Below are 16,461 nucleotides of genomic sequence, written 5' to 3'. Positions count from 1 at the left end.
AGCTCAGTCTTTGACAGGTTCAGTTTCAGATATAGTGAGGACATGATGTTAGACACAGCGTTTAGACAATCGCCAGTGTTTTCTAGAAAGGCTGGCGTGATGTCAGGAGAAGAAGCGTATAATTGGGTGTCGTCAGCATAGAGATGGTACTGGAAACCAAATCTACTGATTGTACGTAGAAATCATGGGGCCTTATAGTACAAATCTTAATTGGGCCGCCCCCCAAAGAAAATATTTATGCGTGCAGGCGGGGTCACAGTGCTTAGGTGCAGTCACAGCGGGGCATACCTCAAAACCTTTAGAAACAGGAAGAGGGGCATGTATTTTAGCACGTACACAGTAATTGTGCCCCTATTGAGACCCTTTAGTGTTCTCACCCCAACAGTACCCATCCATGGCCCCCAATAATGCCACTTACATACAGTATGATTGCCTCACAGTGCCAACATTGTATGATGTCCTTATAGTGTGTCTAAACAGTATGATGCCCCCAGTCACACACCCCACAGTATACTTCCCCCACACAGTGTGATGGCTCCCACAGTTACCCCCAGTATAATTGCCCCATACCTTTCCACGCACTATCACGCAGATGCTCATACTGAATGGTGGAGCAGAAAGCCTATGGCACTTTATGTCACCGTGGTTTTCAACTGCATCTGAATCCTGAAAATGAAGATGCTGTTGAAATTGAGACACCAGTTGAGTGGAGGGACAGTGTCTGCCCCCGTATCCTAGCTCAAGGCCCCATTGTGACCGCATCGTCTGCTGCTATTAGCGGTGTACCATTGGGAATTACCCATCAAGGGTGTGTGTACATGTGTTTGTTTATCACTTTTTTTGCCACAATTCCAAAAGTTTGTTAAAAAAATTTTAAAAAAATGCAGCACAGATTTATGTCATTCATACTTACCATTTGTCCAAAAACATCAGGCTCCCAGAGAAGTAGAGATATCTCGAGGGTGCTGCAGGAACCACTAGTAAGGCAGCTCTCCTGGGTTTAAATAATAAGAGAAAGGGTGCACAGTCTGCATGATGGCGTGGTGTGTGAGAATGGGGTGTATTTATGCAAAAATAAAAAATTGTGTTGTGTCTTGCAAGATGCAAGCCCGATCCTCCCAGAGAGCAATTTAGAAAAATTGACAATTATGATGTAACTAGAATCTCACAATTTCTCATTTGAGTCTTTCATGAATCGTTTTTAAATTTTTGCCATTTTTCTTGAGTGACTTCAGCATTTCATATAGTGACTGTCTATCAATGTATTTACACCAGTTTTTTTGAGTAGCTGAGCCGCCGTCTTCTACAATCAGAAGTTGTGCCATATTCATCGGTAGACAAGCCCAATCTTGTGGAACACAGCGCACACTACACCAGGTCTGTATGGCCTCCTATAAAACCACCTCAAAGGGGGTTGTCCTTTACAACAATATTGAAGATCAATCCTTGTAATAGGTCATCAATAGCAGATCGAAGGGATTTGGTACCCCACACCAAACACCTATTATTAGCTCCCACCAGAGTCTGCTAGCTGGGAGAATTGTTGTGCAGGGAAAAAAAGTAAAGGGGAAGCAGCACGGAATCAGCAACGTGACTATCAGGATTGGTGGAAGTTCCAGAGGTCAGAATCCAACCAATCGTTAAGTCATAGCATGTCCTAGTCATATGCCATCACGTAACAAGATTATACCCCTTTATATTGTTTCATCTTTCTATACAGATTCCGACAATATCGGATCCTCTCAGTGGAGATCTTCTATATAACAGAATTTTCCATATTGATCTGTCAAGAATGGATAGAATCAGAGATGGAAATATGGCAGAGACTATACTAAATCTCACCCTAGAGATCCTCTTCCGGCTTACAGGAGAGGTGAGAGATTCTGATGATGTCACATTACATCATCTACTGTAATAACAGATGATATGACCGGAGAGGTGAGGACTCTGGAAATGTCTGAAGTTAGATTTATTATTGCATCTCTCCATACACAGAATTACATGGTGAGGAAGAAGACCTCTGATGAGCGCTCTCAGGCCCCTGTGTGTGAAGGATGGGAAAGAAATCCAATCTCAGGGTCTCTAGCTCCCCCCCGGACACATGAGGACATCAATGACCAGATGATCCTTGAACTCACCTACAAGATGATTGAGCTGCTGACTGGAGAGGTGACGCTGCTGGGAATGCTGGGACGTTATACAGTGGCGCTATGAAGGGATCGGGGGGATGATGGTATCATTGTATGTCTCAGGTTCCTATAAGGTGTCAGGACGTCACCATCTACTTCTCCATGGAGGAGTGGGAGTATCTAGAAGGACACAAGGATCAGTACAAGGACGTCATGATGGAGGTTCCCCAGTCCCGCACATCACCAGGTAACAGACAATGCTAAATACACCCATATGTTAAATCCTAAAGGCTTTGCTCAGCCACTGAAAAATAACAATGACACCGTAAAAATAAAACACAATAGTAACATTCATTTTTTCCAAAGTATCAATCCTCTTGGGGGTTTAGTTTGCTGAAACAAAAGGAATTGAGAAATCTCTAGAAAACATTGTTAGTCTATCAAAGGCATAAAATCCTTTATCCAAATAATAGAATTAATATAATGAGAGCAATAAAACAGACAATATATAGATTACATATGGTATGAAAGGGACATACAGTGGGTACAGAAAGTATTCAGACCCCTTTAAATGTTTCACTCTTTGTTTCATTGCAGCCATTTGGTAAATTCAAAAAAGTTCATTTTTTTCTCCTTAATGTACACTCTGCACCCCATCTTGACTGAAAAAAACAGAAATGTTGAAATTTTTGCAAATTTATTAAAAAAGAAAAACTGAAATATCACATGGTCATAAGTATTCAGACCCTTTGCTCAGTATTGAGTAGAAGCTCCTTTTGAGCTAGCACAGCCATGAGTCTACTTGGGAATGATGCAACATGTTTTTCACCCCTGGATTTGGGGATCCTCTGCCATTCTTCCTTGCAGATCCTCTCCAGTTCTGTCAGGATGGATGGTGAACGTTGGTGGACAGCCATTTTCAGGTCTCTCCAGAGATGCTCACTTGGGTTTAGATCAGGGGTCTGGCTGGGCCAGTCAGGAATGGTCACAGAGTTGTTCTGAAGCCACTCCTTTGTTATTTTAGCTGTGTGCTTAGGGTCGTTGTCTTGTCGGAAGGTGAACCTTCAGCCAAGTCTGAGGTCCAGAGCACTCTGGAAGAGGTGTTCATCCAGGATATCTCTATACTTGGCTGCATTCATGTGTCCTTCAATGGTAACCAGTCGTCCTGTCCCTGCAGCTGAAAAACACCCCCATAGCATGATGCTGCCACCACCATGTTTCACTGTTGGGATTGTATTGGGCAGGTGATTAGCAGTGCCTGGTTTTTCTTCGTCTCATCAGATGGTTTTTTTTAGCAAACTCTATTTGGGCTTTCATATGTTTTGCACTAATGGGAGGCTTCCGTCAGGCCACACTGCTATAAAGACTGGTGGAGGGCTGCAGTGATAGTTGACTTTGTGGAACTTTCTCCCATCTCCCTACTGCATCTGTGGAGCTCACCCCCAGTGATCTTGGGGTTCTTCTTTACCTCTCTCATCAAGGCTTTTCTCCCATGATTGCTCAGTTTGGCTGGACGGCCAGGTCTAGGAAGCCTTCTGGTGGTCCCAAACTTCTTCCATTTAAGGATTATCGAGGCCACTGTGCTCTTAGGAACCTTGAGTACTGCAGAAAATCTTTTGTAACCTTGGCCAGATCTGTGCCTTGCCACAATTCTGTCTCTGAGCTCCTTGGCCAGTTCCTTTGACCTCATGATTCTCATTTGGTCTGACATGCACTGTGAGCTGTGAGGTCTTATATAGACAGGTGTTCGCCTTAACAAATAAAGTCCTATCAGTTTAATTAAACACAGCTGGACTCCAAGGAAGGAGCAGAACAATCTCAAGGAGGATCACAAGGTAATGGACAGCAAGTGACTTAAATATGAGTGTCTGAGCAAAGGGTCTGAATACTTATGACCATGTGATATTTCGTTTTTTCTTTTTTAATAAATTTGCAAAAATTTCTACATTTCTGTTTTTTTCCGTCAAGATGGGGTGCAGAGTGTACAGTAATGAGAAAAAAAATGAACTTTTTTGAATTTACCAAATGGCTGCAAAGAGAACGAGTGAAAAATTTAAAGGTGTCTGAATACTTTCTGTACCCACTGTATTTTTGTAGCTAACTGGATTCGTATGATAGATGACACGTATAACTATAGTACACTGGTTCAAGTGGAATGGTGTTCAAAGTATATAGAAGGGCGTGGGATAATCGGAATAAAAAAATCAGGATAGTATATATGAATTTCATTCCTGTAAAAGATTTATAGCACATGTTGCAGAGTGATAACAAATTGAAAATAACAAGTTATTAGACAAGGAACAGATATTAATGAGAAGGTAAAAGAGAAGATTGGTACCAATACACACCTATTTCTGTGTTATAAACACATAGAGAAACTGGATAGTTCAGTGTGGAATGCTGATATTAGGTAGGCAAGCACATCCTGCGCCCTTGCAGAAGGTCCTCGCGTCATCCACACTGGTGGACTAAATCTTGCGCCTGCGCACAGAAATCGCTGCTCGCACCTGCACCATAGGATTTACCCTACTGTGGGCAAAGCATAAAACATAAGTGCGCATTTGCCCACATAGTGCGCAGAAGCGAGACGTGATTTCTGAGCACAGGCGTAAGATTTCACCCGGCAATGTGGATGAGACAAGGTGTCATTCATTTCAATTCAAGAAGGAGGACGTCAAGCAGCTGGGTGGAGGAATGGATAGGCCTGAGACCACACCCATCGGACCGGACCGACTCGATTTCCATACAGTGCGGGAGAACTTAAAAAGGTTTTTGGGGTATACATGGGGGAGTCGGGGTAATATAAGCATTTATAGGCAGCAGCACAGGTGCTGAATAAGGTCATAGTTTTAGTTGTTATATGACAATACTGCTGACAGGTTCCCTTTATGCGCTTCCAAATTTTAAAAAATTTATTTTGAAATTAATTAAAGCTATAAGGGTTTGAAACATATGGTAAGGAGAAAAAGATCAGTAGATCGTCAGCAGATGCTTCAACCTTACGGATTGTGCTTCTAACTGTAATTCCAGCTTTATTGGGTAAAATGGTTTAAAATAGCACCACACTTTTCAGGTTTTGTTATTCAAAAATACTAAAATTAGTTTTTCTTTTCGGCAGATGACTATACCAGAAGCTCAGAGAGGCATGAGACGTTGGATTTTAAAGTCTACAGTCAAGATATCATCCAAGTTGCACATGAAGAACCCTCGAATATCCCTGATATACCCTCATCTTATAATTCATCACACAAAATTCACAGAAGGGGTGCAGACCATCAAACGTCTCCAACAAGCGTGAAGCCATTTTCATGTTCGGAATGCGGAAAGTGTTTTAACCATAAATCACATCTTATTAGACATGAGAGAAGTCACACATGGGAAAAGCCATATGCATGTTTAGAATGTGGAAAATGTTTTATAACTAAATCACATCTTGGTAGACATCAGAGAAGTCACAACCGGGAGAAAGCATTTTCATGTTTAGAATGTGGGAAAAATTTTAACCAGAAAGCAGATCTTGTTAGACATCATAGAAGTCACTCAAGAGAGAAGCCGTACTCATGTCTAAAATGCGGGAAAGATTTTACACGTCAGTCAAGTCTTGTCATACATGAGAGAAGGCACACTGGAGAAAAGCCATATATGTGTTCAGAATGTGGAAAATATTTTACCCAGAAGTCAGATCTTGTTATGCATCATAGAATTCACACGGGTGAGAAGCCGTATTCATGTTCAGTATGTGGAAAATGTTTTAATAAGAAATCTTATCTAGTTAAACACCAGAGAATTCACACAGGGGAGAAGCCGTATTCATGTTCACAATGTGGAAAACATTTTAACCAAACATCACATCTTGTTAATCATCAGAGAATTCACACAGGGGAGAAGCCATATTCATGCCCCGAATGTGGGAAATGTTTTACCCGCAAATCAAGTCTTCATGAACATCAAAAAATTTCATGTAATTTATGAAATGTATGCAATTAACAATAAACATGTTTAATCAAATAGAATACAGAGAATACATATACATTAGGTGATGAGTCTGGACATTTTTCAGACATTTTCTGTTTTATTTTAAATTATATTTTCATATGGGATAATTGTATAAAACATTGTTTGTGGACTCTCTTGCACCACAGAAAAGGCTATGAATTTTTTCCTCTGCCATCCTCATGATGGGGAAAAATTGTAGAAGCGAAGATGATGTTGTGTTCGCTTGGCGATTGATATATATTATATGACTGTATCTTGTCTTAGTATATTCTTACTACATTACCTCTGATCTTGGCCCGATTATTGTAGAGGTCTTTGATAATTGCCCTTACTCACACAAATTGGATGTGTTGGCCTTCCTAATGTGTTGCTATTCCTATTGGCCCCTCATTGATTCTATATTTAGGTTACACAATGAAGAAGGACATTGAGCCTTTTAAAGAATGATGGATTCGTCAATAGGAAATAATATCCTGTTGCCTAGGTCTCTCATGCCATCTGATCAACGGTACTGCCTCTACTGAGGTTTAAATGGGACCAAGTATTTTGATGCAGATCTTATTCTCTTGAGACTACTCATCCCAGTCTAGTCTCAGTAGGTACTTTGACTGTTGGATTCTACAATGAATTCTTAACACATGGGGGCAGGATGGAGATCTATGGGGCCAGCATGGGAGAACATATGGGGGCAGGATGAAGACATAAGGGACCAGGAATGAGACACATGGGGCCAGGATGGGGTACGTTATTACAAAAAGGGGCCAAGATGTGGAACATTATTACTGTAGGGGCTAATTATTTATTTTTATTATTATTATTCATTTTTATAGCGCCATTTATTGCATGCCACTTTACATGTGAAAAAGGGGCATACATAGACAAGTACAATAAACATGAGCAATGCAAAGCACACACAATTACAGAAGGAGAGAGGACCCTGCCCGCGAGTGCTCACAGTCTATAGGGGATGGGTGAGGATACACTAGGAGAGGGTAGAGCTGGTCGTGCAGCGGTTCAGTAGACTGGGGATCACTGTAGGTTGTTGGCTTGTCAGAAGAGGTGGGACTTCAGGTTCCTTTTGAAGGTTTCCATGGTAGGCGAAAGTCTGATGTGTTGGGGTAGAGAGTTCCAGAGTATGGGGGAAGCACGGTAGAAGTATTGTATGCGGTTGTGGGAAGAAGAGATAAGAGGGGAGTAGAGAAGGAGATCTTGAGAGGATCGAAGATTGCATGTAGGTAAGTACCGGGAGACCATGGCACAGATGTTTGGAGGAGACAGTGTGTGGATGGCTTTGTATGTCATAGGGTTTTGAGCTAGAGCCTCTTGGCAATAGGAAGCTAGTGAAGGGCCTGGCAGAGAGGAGAGGCTGGGGAACAGCGGGGAGACAGGTGGATTAGTCAGGCAGCAGAGTTTAGAATAGATTGGAGTGGTGCAAGAGTGCTAGAGTGGAGGCCAGAGAAGTAGGAGGTTGCAATAGTCAAGGCGGGCATGCACGAGCGTTTTTGCAGTTTCTTGGTCAAGAAATGTACGGATCCGGGACATATTTTTGAGTTGGAGTCGGCAGGAGGCAAGGGCTTGGATATGTGGCTTGAAAGAGAGGGCAGGGTCAAGGATCACCCGAGGCACCGAGCATGTGGGACTGGGGAAAGTGAGCAGCCATTGACATTGATGGATAGGTCTGGTGGAGGAGTAGAGTGAGATGGGGGAAAGATGATGAATTCTGTTTTGTCCATGTTCAGTTTTAGAAAGCGAGCAGAAAAGAAAGATGAAATAGCGGACAGACATTGTGGGATTTTGTTCAGTAAGGAGTTGATGACAGGTTGATGATAGGTAGATCTGCGTGTCATCGGTGTAGAGATGATACTGCAAACCGTGGGATTTTATGAGCTGTCCCAGGTCGAAGGTGTAGATGGATAAGAGTAGGGGTCCTAGAACTGAGCCTTGGGGAACACCGACAGACAGGGGGTGAGGTGAGGAGGTGGTGTGGGAGAGGGAGACACTGAATGTCCGGTCTGTTAGATATGACGAGATAAAGGATATGGCCAAGTCTGTGATGCCAAGAGATGAGAGAATCTGTAACAAGGGGGAATGATCCACAGTGTCAAAGGCAGAAGACAGGTCCAGGAGAATGAGGACAGAGTAGTGTCGCTTGCTCTTGGCTGTTAGTAGGTCATTGGTGACTTTAGTTAGGGCAGTTTCAGTTGAGTGCTGCAGTCAGAAGCCAGATTGTAACCGGGCAAATAGGGAGCAGGAGGAGAGGTGGGAGGACAGTTCAAGATGGACATGCTGTTTCAGTAGTTTTGAGGCATAAGGGAGAAGTGATATCAGGGGATAGCTAGACATAGAGGGTGTGGGTTAAACCCGTAATTGATAAAAAATGGAGACCTACCAGTAGATTGATTGACCCAATTGTTGAAGGCGAATTCCGCTAAAGGCAGGGCATCACACCAGTCATCTTGCAACATAGAGGTCAAACACCGCAGAATCTGTTCGAGTGATTGATTGGTGCGCTCTGTTTAACCGTTACTTTCAGGATGATACGCTGAAGAGAAAGACAAGGATATCCCTAGCATTTTACAAAAAGCCCGCCCAAAATTTAGCCACAATCTGTACCCCCCTGTCGGACACCACATTCATAGGTACACCATGAAAATGCACAACATGTAGAAGAAAATATCTGGAGAGAGATTCCGCTGAAGGCAAGGCTGCCATAGGTATAAAATGGGCCTGTTTGAAAAACCTGTTCACAATGACCCATACCACCGTATTACCCCGGGAAGGAGGGAGATTAGTAATGAAGTCCATGGACAGATGAGTCCACGGCCTCTCTGGAACTGGTAAAGGAACCAATTCCCCAGCCGGCCGGCAAATGAAAGCTCTTTGAACGGGCACAGACCCCACACGCAGAAACATGTTTTTTAATATCAGAAGTCATTAAAGGCCTCCAAAAAATCCAGGCCACTGCTTCAAGCGTGGCAGAAATACCTGGATGAGCGCTTAGTTTACTCATGAAATTCCTGCAGGAGCTTAGAGCGCAATTGCGGGAACAAATAGTTTGCCTTCAGGTTTAGACCTTGGAGCTGAAGACTGAGCTTCCACAATCTCCCGCTCAAATTCCGATGAAACTTAAACTACCACCACCCCAGGTTGAAGAATGGTGGACGGCGGCTCGGGGACGGACACTGGCTCAAAACTACATGACAAAGCATCCGCTTTAACATTTTTCGATCCAGGGTGAAAAGTGATAGAAAATTGAAATCTAGAAAAAAAAGCGACCAACGAGCCTGCCAGGGTGTTAACCTTTTAGAAGACTCAACATACGCCAAACTCTTATGGTCTGTGATCACGGTGATAGGATGAGCCGCCCCCTCCAAAAAATGCCTCCATTCTTCGAATGCCAATTTAACAGCCAGGAGTTCCCTATTGCCCACATCGTAGTTCCTGTCGGCCGAAGAAAACTTCCTGGAGAAGAAGGCACAGGGCATGAGGTTAGTTAAGGTGGCGGGTCCCTGGGACAACACTGCTCCCATCCCCACCTCTGATGCATCCACTTCAACAACAAATGGCTTGGATGGGTCAGGTTGTACCAAAATTGGGGCAGACATTATACATTTTTTCAGAGTAAGAAAAGACTTTGGCCAAAGGAGACCAATTTTTAACATCCGCCCCCTTACATGTGAGGTCTGTGAGAGGTTTCATCTGAGAAAACCCTTTGATGAATTTGCGGTAATAGTTAGCGAATCCCAACAAGTGCTGGAGTCCCCTGAGGTCCCGAGGTTGGACCCATTCAACTGTATCTTGCACCTTCTTGGGATCCATCTGAAACCCCTCTGCTGATACAATAAGCCCAAGAAAAGATAACTCCTGTACAAAGAACGAACATTTTTCAAGTTTGACAAACAGTTGATTCTCCTTGAGTCTCTGGAGCACCATTTTTAAATGAAGCAAATGAGTATGACTGTCAGCAGAATATATCAGAATGTCATCTAAGTAAATTACCACAAAGCGGCCTATGGGGTCGGCAAAAACCACGTTATTAAAATTTTGGAAAACAGCTAGGGCATTAGTGAGACCAAATGGCATCACCAAATTTTCAAAAAGACCTTCCGACATAAGGAAGGCTGTCTTCCAATCATCCCCCTCTCGAACCCTTATCAGAAGGTCGAGTTTGGAGAATCATTTAGCCCCGCAGAGTTGATTACACAAATCCGGAATAAGAGGAAGGGGAGAAGTGTTCCTCACCGTAATTTTGTTAAGTTCCCAAAAGTCGAGGCAGGGGCGTAAGCCTCCATCCTTTTTCTTAATAAAAAAGAAGCCAGCAGCCACAGGAGAAAAGGAAGGTCGTATATGCCCCTTATGAAGGCTTTCAGCAATATACTCCTTTATGGCTAATCTTTTCAGACCTGACAAATTAAATAAACGAGCTTTAGGCAGTTTAGCCCCGGGAATTAAATCAATGTCGCAGTCATAGGGTCTATGCGGGGGTAAAGCCTCGACCTCGCTTTCGGAAGATACATCCTTGAAGTCTTTTAGGTACTCCGGAATACCTTCCAGACTATCAGATGGCACAGAAACAGATTTTGCAGGTTCTAAACTCAAAACAGATTTATAAAAGGAATTGGCACATTTCGAAACCCACATGACAATCTCGCCCAACTTTCAGTTAATAACAGGGTTATGGTGTTGCAGCCATGGCATTCCCAGCACCAGCCTTTCGAGCAGATTGTCCAAAACAAAACATTTTAACTCCTTCACGTGAGAAGAACCAATTTGTAACAAAAAAGTTTCAGAAACATAAAGAATCCCCGCTTGGGTGAGGGGAGACGAGTCAATCGTCACGATTTTGATTGGGGTCTTGAGCCTGACTATCTTGAATTGGGAAACCACACGGGAGATGATCAGGTTGATGAATGAACCACTGTTCACCAGAACTGTGGAAGAAAAATGACAAATGTCCACCAACATTTCAACTTTTAGCAACATCTTAGCACATGAGAATTGTACCTGAAGGTCGGGGCAGCTTCCTCGACCACCAACCAGACCTGGTCATTTCCCGTCACCTTGGAGGATGACAGACAGGAAGGACAATTACTCTTCCAGGGGCCAGCTTCTCTGCAGTAAAAACATAATTGCTTCTCGCGGCGGCGTCTCCTTTCTTTTTCCTTGAGTGTAATGGTACCAAGTTCCATAGGTTCTGGAACAGCACCAGTTCCTTTACTACTGGAGAACAGAGGGGTTTCATGCTGCATTATCCTTCTTGTTCGTAATCATAGAATCATAGAATCATAGAATCATAGAATCGTAGAGTTGGAAGGGACCTCCTGGGCCATCTGGTCCAACCCCCTGCTCAAAGCAGGATTCGCTAAATCATCCCAGTCAGATGTCTGTCCAGCCTCTGTTTGAAGACTTCCATTAAAGGAGAACTCACCACTTCTCGTGGCAGCCTGTTCCACTCATTGATCACTCTAACTGTCAAAAAGTTTTTTCTAATATCTAATCTGTGTCTCCTCCCATTCAGTTTCATCCCATTGCTTCTAGTCTTTCCTTGTGCAAATGAGAATAAAGTTGATCCTTCTACAATATGACAGCCCTTTAGATATTTGTAGACAGCAATTAAGTCTCCTCTCAGTCTTCTCTTTTGCAAACTAAACATTCCCAAATCCTGCAACCTTTCCTCATAAGACAGGGTTTGCAGACCGGTCACCATTCTGGTCGCTCTTTTCTGAACTTGCTCCAGTTTGTTGATGTCTTTTTTAAAATGTGGTGCCCAAAACTGGACACAATATTCCAGATGAGGTCTGACCAAAGAGGAGTAGAGGGAAATAATGACTTCACGTGATCTAGACTGTATGCTTCTGTTAATACATCCTAGAATTGCATTTGCCTTTTTTGCTGCTGCATCACACTGTTGACTCATATTCAGTCTGTGATCTATTAGTATACCCAAGTCTTTTTCACATGTGCTGTCACTTAGCCCTATTCCTCCCATTCTATATATGCTTTTTTCATTTTTATTGCCCAGATGTAGTACTTTGCATTTCTCCCTGTTAAAAACCATTCTGTTAGTTACTGCCCACTTCTCCAGTTTATTTAAATCTTTTTGAATCCTCTCTCTCTCTTCTCTAGTATTAGCTATCCCTCCTAGCTTTGTGTCATCAGCAAATTTAATCAGTTTACCCTCAATTCCTTCATCTAAATCGTTGATAAAGATGTTGAACAATACAGGGCCCAGGACAGAGCCCTGTGGTACCCCACTTGAGACATTCTTCCAACTGGATGTGCAGCCATTTACGACCACTCTTTGGGTCCGATCACTAAGCCAGCTATGAATCCACCTAACAGTTGCCTTGTCCATTCCATACTTAGTCATTTTTTCAATAAGGATTGTATGAGAGACTTTGTCAAATGCTTTGCTGAAGTCAAGATAAACTATATCTACAGCATTTCCTTGATCCACCCAATCAGTGATACCGTCATACAAGGAAATTAAGTTAGTCTGACATGACTTATTAGTTACAAACCCATGCTGACTCTGTTTGATCACTTCATTCTTATCCAGGTATTGACTTACATGTTGTTTAATAATTTGTTCAAAGATCTTTCCTGGTATAGAAGTCAGACTCACCGGCCTATAGTTGCCTGGGTCCACCTTCTTCCCCTTTTTGAAGATAGGAACAACATTTGCTCTTCTCCAGTCTTCTGGCACTTCTCCTGTTCTCCAAGAATTTTCAAAGATTATGGAGAGTGGTTCAGAAATTTCTTCTGCTATCTCCTTCAGTACTCTGGGGTGTAAATCATCTGGACCTGGAGACTTGAATTCATTTAGGTTAGCTAAGTGTTTCCTCACTATCTTTCTGTTTATAGATATCCTGGATTCTTCTATTCCCTTAATAGGACAGTGAATAACAGTTGGTGTTACATTTCCTTTCTGAGAGAAAACAGATGCAAAATAGGAATTTAAAAGTTCAGCCTTCTCAACATCCTGTCTTACCATTTCATCATTTTCATCCTGTAAAAATCCTATAGCATCTTTGACTTTTCTTTTACTTTTGACATATCCCCAAAATCCTTTATTATTGCTTTTGACATCTCTTGCAAGCCTCAATTCATTTTCAGCTTTAGCTAATCTGATTTGTGCCCTGCAGATTCTGCAGACAGCATTATATTCTTCTTTAGATATGCCTCCCTCTTTCCATTTTATAAACATTTTTTTCTTCCTTTTTAGCATGTGCTTTAGTTCTGTGTTCACCCATCCTGGTTTCCTTAAATGCTTCCTATTCTTCCCTCTTTTCGGAATTGTTAACAACTGTGCTTTGAGAATTTCATTTTTCAAGATTTCCCATCCTTCCTGGACATTTTTGTCTTTAAGGATATCCAGCCATTGGATCCCTCCAATTATCTTTCTGAATCCCTTAAAATCTGCCTTTCTGAAATCTAACCTTGACGTCTGAGTCTTCACAGGTCTTCCGCCTCTAGTTATCCAAAATTCTAAAATAGCATGGTCGCTACCTCCTAGGGTTCCAGCCACTTTTACCTCCTCAACCATTTCCTCCCTGTTTATAAGGATTAGATCCAAGGTAGCAGTTCCCCTTGTTTTCTCCCCTACCTTTTGGAAGATAAAGTTGTCAGCAAGAGAGGATAAGAATTTCCTTGACCTGTTAGTTTTGCCTGAGAGAGATTCCCAACAAATGTCTGGATAGTTGAAATCTCCCATGACAACTATGTCATATTTTTTGGAGAACTTGGCCATTTGATGCATAAAGAGTTCATCCATATCTTCAGCTTGCACAGGCGGCCTGTAGTAAATGCCTACAATGGTGTCCTTTCCATTGTTCTGTCCTTGTATTCTTACCCAAACAGTTTCCACAGAACTCCCAGTCTCTGAAGCTTCAATCTCTGTGCAGATATACGCGTTTCTAACATACAATGCAACACCTCCTCCTAATCTGCGATCCATGCGTACCGCTTGGGTCATTGCGTCCTCCAAAGAGTCGGACAGAGGGTGAAGTGCCAGAGCATCCTTAAGGCAATCGGACAAGCCTCTCCGGAACAAAACCCGCAAGGCAGCATCATGCCAGGAGACCTCCGCAGCCCAACATCGGAATTCTGAGCAGAACCACTCGGCCGAGTGCTTCCCGTGGCACACATTCATTACCATGTCCTCCGCCAAGCGCGCTCTGTCTGGGTCATCATAAATATGACCCAAGGCTTCAAAGAAAGCATCCACAATCAATCTCTCAGGGGCTGAGGGGGGAAGTGAAAAATCCCAAGCTTGGGGAGCCCCTCTAAGTAAGGATATAACGCCCCCCACTCTCTGAAACTTATCCCCTGAGGAACAGGGCCTTAGGGAAAAAAAAGTTTGCACCCCTCTTTGAAGGCTCTAAAATCCTTCTTGTCCCCTGAAAATGTATCTGGCAGTTTAACTGGGGTTTCAAGGGACACCAAGGCAACATCCCGACCCCCTGCTCCCAGGTCACCAGCAGAAACTGCCCCTTGCACAGTATCAGCTAATTGCTGCTGGGCATGAGTCATAGTATGATGCTCCACGTTTAGTTTCTGAAACATCTGAGTCAGGTGTTTAACCTGCTCACACAATGCCTGCATGGGATCTATAACTCTCCCACCCCTCCCCTGGGAAGGAAAGCAAGGAAAATACAGTGTGGTCGGTTATAATATCAGGAGAAACTGCTAGGTGGGCACTTACCAGCGGTTTCAGCAGCCCTGACAGTGAGAGCCCGGAGCCTCTGACGGCCTGTGACAGCTGTACTCACAGCGTACGGGAGCTAAGATAAGATAAGATAATCCTTTAATCGTCCCACCATGGGGAAATTCAGAGCATTGCAGCAGCAAGGCAGGAACAAGTACAGATACAGATGCATAAAGGCATTACATTGAAGCTGAGTGAGATGACAGTGATACAGCAGGGCTGGAGTGAGCAGAACAGCGGGAGGTGAGTGTACAGACAGGACCTCCAGCACATGACCACAGGAGGCGGGGCTTAGCGTGCTGCTGCTGGAGATGAGTGCAGGATGTTACAGGGACCCTGGAGCAGAGGAGAGGAGAATGGGGGCCACCGGACACCAGGGAAAGGACGGGGCACCAGAAGGAGATGAAATCCAAGACAAGACAAGGTCAGTAAATGAGAAAGGCAACGCGGTACACAAGGAGCAGGCTAATCAGGAGTAGTCAGGGACATAGCAGGAATCAGAAAACCAGAGAAGCAGATACACAGTACAGAATCAAAAGGCAAAATCACAACGGGGGAAAGAACCGGGTCAGAACCATACAAGCAAGCTAGAACACAGGCACAGGCACACAGGGGTCGACACACTCAGCTGAGGGCAAAAGTATAACAGACAAAGCATGGCCCCACAAAGAGGCTATAGAAAGCCTCAGAGAAACCAAAAGGAGGCTATCCGGATTTAACCCTAGACACTCCAAACAGGATACATCCAGCAGACCATTGTAGGGTTCAGACAGGTTCTCAGGATGCAGTGACGAGACACGAGACTGAGTGTGATTGGTAAAATAAATATTTATAAATTGGTGCCGCTGGGGCTGTGCTGAACAAATCAAATGGGCAACAACAAACTGTCCTCGCAGGGACTCAATAACATTTACAACACTTTTCCTTATACTAAATGTGACTAATCCGGCTAGTCCGGGTGTTGTAGGCCACGTACGGCCGAACTAAGGGTCCTTATTTCCTATGGACAACTTATCCTTCCAGGCGTCGTTCAGGATCGCAGATGCGGCCGCTCAGAGGTCGCTGTTGCGGCTGCCTTGACGCCCCGATGTCCCGGGATGATTTGGGTTTGACAGGCCCTGAAGAATCCGTGCTGGCGGGGCACAATAGGCCCTGAAGAATCAGTGCTGGTGGGGCACGACAGGCCCTGAAGAATCGGTGCTGGTGGGGAGCAACAGGCCCTGAAAAATCGGTGCTGGTGGGGCACAACAGGCCCTGAAGAATCGGTGCTGGTGAGGCGCAACAGGCCTTGAAGAAATGATGCCGGTGGGGCGCAACAGGCCCTGAAGAAATGATGCCGGTGGGGCGCGGTGATGACGCAGTTTCTAAATCTACCGTTCACCAGTCTCTGCCCAGAGTCCCTCAGCAAACCAGACGGGGGCCTCTACTGCCGCCTGTAGCAAGGTGGCGCCCCCTGGGGCCGGTGATGACAGGGCCGCAGCTGTGGAAGAAGGCAGGGGGGCAGTGTCCTGACTGCTGTAAAGGTCTATAGTCGCAGCGGTCAGTGGAGGTCGTGAACTTGTCACAGCAGGACTGGAAACAGCGGGGGCGGCTGTATGCGACCGTATGAGGGGAGCGGCCGTCGGTGCA

At 44.1% G+C, this 16,461-nt stretch overlaps 1 protein-coding gene across 1 annotated transcript in view; it reads left to right on the top strand.

Annotated features, from left to right (window-relative positions):
* Positions 1-16,461, top strand: part of LOC141056100 (uncharacterized) — a 103,697-nt gene that overhangs the window by 63,236 nt on the left and 24,000 nt on the right. Inside the window, 4 exon segments of the mRNA XM_073552755.1 lie at positions 1,652-1,873; positions 1,996-2,169; positions 2,253-2,376; positions 5,248-6,098. Of these exon segments, the coding sequence (XP_073408856.1) occupies positions 1,652-1,873; positions 1,996-2,169; positions 2,253-2,376; positions 5,248-6,098 (1,371 nt within the window).

The sequence above is a fragment of the Dendrobates tinctorius genome, unplaced genomic scaffold (genome assembly GCF_039654945.1).
Source record: "Dendrobates tinctorius isolate UK_male_01 unplaced genomic scaffold, ASM3965494v1 ptg000196l, whole genome shotgun sequence".
In the NCBI taxonomy this organism is placed as follows: Eukaryota; Metazoa; Chordata; class Amphibia; order Anura; family Dendrobatidae; genus Dendrobates; species Dendrobates tinctorius.
The sequence above is the reverse complement of the archived record's forward strand: the minus strand, read 5'-3'. Positions and strand labels throughout refer to the sequence as shown.